General features: G+C 37.1%; 2 protein-coding genes across 3 annotated transcripts; one reads left to right on the forward strand and one right to left on the reverse strand.

The window, feature by feature from the left end:
* The first annotated feature begins 472 nt into the window (after window positions 1–472).
* Window positions 473–2,789, forward strand: LOC106315623 (protein PHR1-LIKE 1-like). Of its 2 annotated transcripts, none has more exons than XM_013753414.1 (8): window positions 473–581; window positions 912–1,256; window positions 1,348–1,567; window positions 1,673–1,749; window positions 1,821–1,860; window positions 2,026–2,083; window positions 2,170–2,239; window positions 2,354–2,789. In XM_013753414.1, the coding sequence occupies exons 2-8, from the start codon at window positions 924–926 to the stop codon at window positions 2,534–2,536; spliced, it is 981 nt and encodes a 326-aa protein (XP_013608868.1). In that variant the 5' UTR covers window positions 473–581; window positions 912–923; the 3' UTR covers window positions 2,537–2,789. The 2 variants fall into 2 exon arrangements, with proteins under 2 accessions (XP_013608868.1, XP_013608869.1); XM_013753415.1 differs by having other exon boundaries at window positions 480–682.
* A 448-nt stretch (window positions 2,790–3,237) lies between these two features.
* LOC106317386 (CRIB domain-containing protein RIC6-like) lies at window positions 3,238–4,738 on the reverse strand. The gene is made up of 3 exons (XM_013755213.1): window positions 4,246–4,738; window positions 3,820–3,932; window positions 3,238–3,723 (listed from the first exon to the last, which is right to left on the reverse strand). The coding sequence occupies exons 1-3, from the start codon at window positions 4,316–4,318 to the stop codon at window positions 3,277–3,279; spliced, it is 633 nt and encodes a 210-aa protein (XP_013610667.1). The 5' UTR covers window positions 4,319–4,738; the 3' UTR covers window positions 3,238–3,276.
* Window positions 4,739–6,000: the final 1,262 nt, after the last annotated feature.

The raw sequence follows: 6,000 nt of genomic DNA on the forward strand, positions 1-6,000 counted from the left end.
TCATTAAAACTGAATTATATTATATAAATATTTAAGATAGTATAGATTAGAAAGCTCTCTTTATATTACAAAGCTTCAATAGAATTTCCATTTGTAACTGAATTTTCAGTGATCTTTGCACCCAAATGATTATTTTACAATTGAATTAAATTACGGATAAAAATCTGGCTTTTATGAGGAAAATAAAAAAAAAACAAGTTTTGAATTAATCAATCATTCTTATGAATATGATCCAACAGATGACCAAAAAAAAAAAGAATTAATCAATCATTCTCAGCATTTTATTCAAGAAAACGAAATAAACAATATTATAAATAAATATTTTGGGCTTAGCAATACAAAAAGCGAGTAAAGCCCATGTGAAGGCCCACCAGAACATCCCACGTAGGAAAATTAGTAGGTCCGGTATGAAAAAACGTTGCACGCGCCGTTATCTGCGTGCGTGTGAGAAGGGATCAGTGACCACCATCTCTTCTTCTTTCTTTTTTTAACTCCGCCAGCCACCATCACAGTCGCACATTAAAAATAAAAACGCAAAGAAGAACAACTGAAGAAGGAACGAGAGAGAGAGAGAGAGAGCGGTAAGGATCCCGATTTACCCGCCAATACTTGTTGGAAAATATATTTGGACTCTTCATCTAGAGTTAGATTGTTCGGCTGGGGGTTTATCATGAATTTGTAGGTGAGAATTTAGATCATCTCTAGGTTTGGTGTCTCTGTGGATTCAGATTCGAGATTGTATGTTTTTCGAATAGTATGTGTTTGTGATTATTCGCCATAACTGATACTGTCTTTGTGCTTGATTGCATCACGATTGGGCTTTTTTTGCATGATGAACATATAGCTTCATTTCTTACCATCTGTTAGTCTATCTATATCTTGGCATATTATATAACTTGTGCCTTCCACAGATTATCTCATCAATGGAGACTCGCAACCTTGCACACACTTGTTCTTCGATACCACCACCAGACATTCCCATCAATTCACAACAGCACAATCAACTCATCGCAGGGCCCTATCATCATCTCCTCTCTGCCAATGGCGAAGCAGTTGGTCACATTTATTCTAATGATTTCCCTAACGCTGCTTCTTCCATGGTCTCTCATGAGATGTTAGACTGGGATGATCATGCTGACCTTCTTGATTTGGGAGTAGTGGAGGAGGATGACGAATTGATTACTAATGAGAATCCTATCATGTCTCCTTTCTGGAACGATGTTTTCCTTGTCGCAAGTTCAACCTCAGCTCCCAAGGTTGGTTGTTGCGTTTTCTACTTTATAATGATCTCTCACAAATAAATATTGTGTTTTTTTTTTTATAAAAAAAGGTAGGATATTGTTTCAGGTCCATGAATCAACTATGCAATCTCAGATTCAACAACCCCAAGTTCCCCTGCAGCATCCTTCTCCTTGTGTTGAATTGCCACCTCTTGTTAGGACAGTATCCTCAAACAGCAACGACAACACCAATTCCACCAGTGCTGCAGCTAAGGGACGTATGCGTTGGACCCCAGAACTTCATGAAGCTTTTGTTGAGGCTGTTAACCACCTTGGTGGCATGAACAGTTGAGCATCGTCCCTCAATCTTTTTTTGTTTTTTAGATCTTTCTTCGACTTTGAAACAGTGATGAAGCTCGGTTTGTGCTGATTCAGTGTCTTCTTTAACGCAGACGCAAAACCTAAGGCCGTGCTGAAGCATATGAAAGTCCAAGGCTTGACTATTTATCATGTCAAAAGTCATTTGCAGGTTTACTTTTTTCTTTATTTCTTAGTTGTTGATAAAAGCCAACATAATATTTTTCTTTTATCAAATTGCAGAAATATAGGACAGCTAGATATGTATCAGAACCATCAGAAGGTATAAAAAATGACCCCACTCCTCTCATGATGAGGAAAGTATTGTATGGTGTTAACTTATATCTACTACTGGTCTCCTTCTTTTTGTTTATCTATCTTGATATGTCGTTTACAGGCTCCACAAACTACTGACTTTTAAGATTATCTTGTCTGACGGTTTTATCAGGCTCGCAAGAGACGAAGTTGACACCGCTGGAGCATGTTACATCTCTTGATACGAAACGGTGGGGGTTTGGTAAACAAGTGCTACACACCATTTCTAACCAGATTCTTGTCTATAAACAAATTGGCATATTAATTGATTTTGCAGTGGGATAGATATAAATGAGGCGCTGCGAATTCAGATGGAAGTTCAGAAGCAACTTCATGAGCAGCTCGAGGTACAACAACCGATGAACGTATATGCATCCTTTTAGCTTTGTTTGTATTCGGTTGCAAATCCTTGAAAGTTGCAAACAGTTGAAAAAAGTGGGTTGTTTTGACTGTGGTTTCAGGTTCAAAGAAAGATGCAACTTCGGATAGAAGAACAGGGAAAGGTCCTGCTCATGATGTTTGAAAAGCAAAATATGGATTTTTGCAAACCGGAACAAGAAGACAAAGCAAGTGAGAAGACGCCTGAAAGCTGTTCAGAGGAGGCAGATTCTCCACGACCAAAGCGTCCGAGAAACGATGAATGAAAGGAGAGGTTTCTTGGGATGACATATCTATAAAAGTGAAAACGGTGTGTTGGTGAAGGAGTAGAGTTTGACTTATTAGAGTAGGAGCTTTCTGTCTTCTTAGGGGGCCTTTTTCTCTCTGTTTTCCTTCTTCTCTTTACTAAAACTATTATTTTCTGATTCTCAGCTCACTAGGAATAAACAGAAATAAAGAGCAATGAATTTTGTAGATTTTTTCCTATCTCTGGGATGTAATCTGAATGCTAATTCTAGATTTAGTGTTTATGTTGTTATTTGGAGAGACACCTTTAACTTTAAACTTCAAAAAATTATAAGTTTTGACGGGATGTTCTAGCTGGAGAAGTAACATAACATAATTTGAAAAACAGGATGAAAAGAAGATACCATGGGCATTGACGCAAGTAAGCACAAATGCTTTCAGAGAATTGAGCATCTGTTTTAACATTTATCTGAGTTTCATGTGTCACGTCAGTATCACACAAACATATTTTGTGCCTATTGTAACAAGGAATTTTCTGTAACAATAATTTCCCATCTTAACCCAAAAAAAAATCATAGTACCTTCCAATCTACTTGTTAGGTTCAAGTTCTCCAGTTATATAGAAGAACAAAAAGAGCATTGTTGTAATTAAAGAGAATGAGAATAGTACAAGACTGAGACTAAAAACAAATCTAATATTGGTATGTTCAGTGATAATTAATTAGCCAAGCAGGAAAGACTCTTCTTCTGTCTCTCCTTCTCAAAAGTCATCTCTGTTGTCGAATTGAGGCATAGATCTCACAGAACCAGTTTCAGACATGTTATCCACGTCAGATCTTCCGATCGATCTAGTTGAACCTCCTCCAGTTTCCTTCGTCTTCTTCTTCCTCCTTGATTTCTTCGGAACTTCTGGTAAACTTCCTGTTCCTGGACTAGACCAAGAAGAAAACTCGTTTAGTTCAGACACTTCTTTTGGTCTTCTTGACGATGATGTTGTTCCTTTTTTCGACGACCGACGTTTAGTTTTGTCCGATGATATTTCTCTTGTTGGAGAACCTTTCTCGGAAGCTGCTTTCCTCGTAGATTTTGGTAATTTTGGTAAATCTCTGATCCGACCGCCACATTCCGACATACATCTCGCGGAGGAATCATCTTCTCCGCCTCCTTGTCCAGATTCTAATCCAGCACCATCTTTGAACTCGTTCATCTTTCAAACATATAAATATATATACACACACACCACATTAAAACCAAATAAATTAATCCTTGCAAGCTAGGCATGCATTGTAGGTAAAGTACTTACCCAGCTTGGTGCGGAGGCAGGAGTAGAGGATGGTCCATCCCAACCAATATGGGCTACATGCTTTACGTCCGTTGGATTCCCTATCTCTATCTCTTCTTCTTCTTTTCCACTTTCTATCATAAATTTAATAACCAATATAATACTCCCAAAAATAAGTATTAATTGCATGTATATATTACTATGACATTATTCATCAACACGTACAATGCATGCAAACTTTCTTCTACGTGATATATTGTCTAGAGTAATTGCATGTATATATTACTATGGCATTATTCATCAACACGTACAATGCATGCAAACTTTCTTCTACGTGATATATTGTCTAGAGTAATCATAGTTTATGATTCAGCAACATAGTATATAAACATCGAAAGAGGAATCAGTTCAAAAAAAAAACCATCGAAAGAGGAAGAAGTTAATTACCAAATACTTGAGAAATGTATCGGAGGCCTTTCAATAGGCTTTTCATACTTGAGCTTGACATTGTAAGTTGCATAGATCTTGAAGTCGGGTGTTTTCTTTTTGTTTACATAAGAAAATGAAGAAAAAAAATGCTAGTAATGAAAATAGAAAATAAAAAAATCAAGAAGACAAATCAAAGAAACTATTGCATGCAAAAACAAGGATTTTACAATCGCAAAATTAAATGCTGGTTTTTGAAATACTCATCACTTTTCCAGAACACAATAGTTGGCGGCAATCAAATAACGAGGAAAACTATCGTATGAAAGATCACCGAACTTAAGAAAGAAAATTGCATCTCAGAAACCTGTAGGTTTATCCTATAATAGCGGATTATCCGATATTAAAAAGAACCAAATAATTAAAAACAAAACAAGAAATGGTTTGATAAAATAAAAAAAAATATATAAATTCACCTAAAAGTCCTCAAATTTCAGGAGAAAAGAAACAAGGAACAAAGGTTCAGCAAACAGAAATGAAAAAGGAAAAAAAAATCGAAGGCAACTAAAGAAAATGATTGTTTGAAGAGTAATGGTGGAGAGAGTATAAAGGTGATACGGTAAAAAACGAGTGGAAATGTTTATTTTAACCAAGTATTCCAGTTATTCTGATGGTTAATATTTTTCCTTTTTATTATTACTTTCAGAATTAGTCAAATTTAGAATTCGTAACCTTTTTTTAACATAACATATTAGATATACAATGTGCCAGTCTTTTTGAAAATTTTAAAAGCAAAACAATATTAAAGATAGAGACATAAACTTAGAATAGTTTAATAAAATGTAGAAACTGATTTGCAAAAACACACTCGAGAATAATTTTATGGAAAAATATTGTGTCATTCGAGTATTTAAACTTGGAAATAGTCATTATATATTGTGAAGTTGAGCGCTCCACTTCACAACCCTTAATTTCATCGGAGTGATAATTGTATCTTCCGATCTCAAACGAACTATTACTATAAACAGTCAGAAAACACCAGTATTCTCTGACTTTGGACCAAGAAAAATATTTCTCATAGAGAGGAGTTTTTGTAAAAAATTCACTCTAATAAAAAGAAAGATGGGGAAACGTCAGTCCTACAATAAAAAGGTTGTGTTCCAAAAAAAAAACAATAATTCATAGCCCCGACATGAGAAAATTTTGAATTTGTATATAGAACTGATATCTTGCATATTTCCATTGTCTTATCCATTCACCCATGTGCATTTTGATCGTATATACTAGGATTTAGCCATGTTTAGGTTGCATTTTGCATACATGAATCATTATCAGGTATTGGAGTACCACATGGAGCTCTTGGAGACATTTGGGTGCATTTGGAGCTCAAAAAAGGTGATAAAAGTGATCATTGGACGAGCAGTGCGTGGGAGCGACCTCACCGGAGCGACACCGTGAAGTCGCTGTGACACCCTTTCAGAGCGACTTGGCCAGAGCGACACCCCGATGTCGCTCGCGTCTCCATCGATCGGAGGCACGAGAGCGACTTGGCCAGAGCTACACCATAAGGTCGCTCCAGCTGGGAGCGACGTGACCGGAGCGACACAGCGAGGTCGCTCGCAAAGAGCGACCCGGAGCGACGTCTCGCAGCGACCCCTCCAGGTCGCTCCTGAAGCCTGGAGCGACCTCTCAGAGCGATTACTGGAGGTCACTGCGCGCCTCCTGTTTGCTCAAATTCATTTCTACTCAAGGGCCTTTTGGTCATTTCATTATGCA

Source organism: Brassica oleracea, chromosome C9, assembly GCF_000695525.1.
Source record: "Brassica oleracea var. oleracea cultivar TO1000 chromosome C9, BOL, whole genome shotgun sequence".
NCBI classification, from domain to species: Eukaryota; Viridiplantae; Streptophyta; class Magnoliopsida; order Brassicales; family Brassicaceae; genus Brassica; species Brassica oleracea.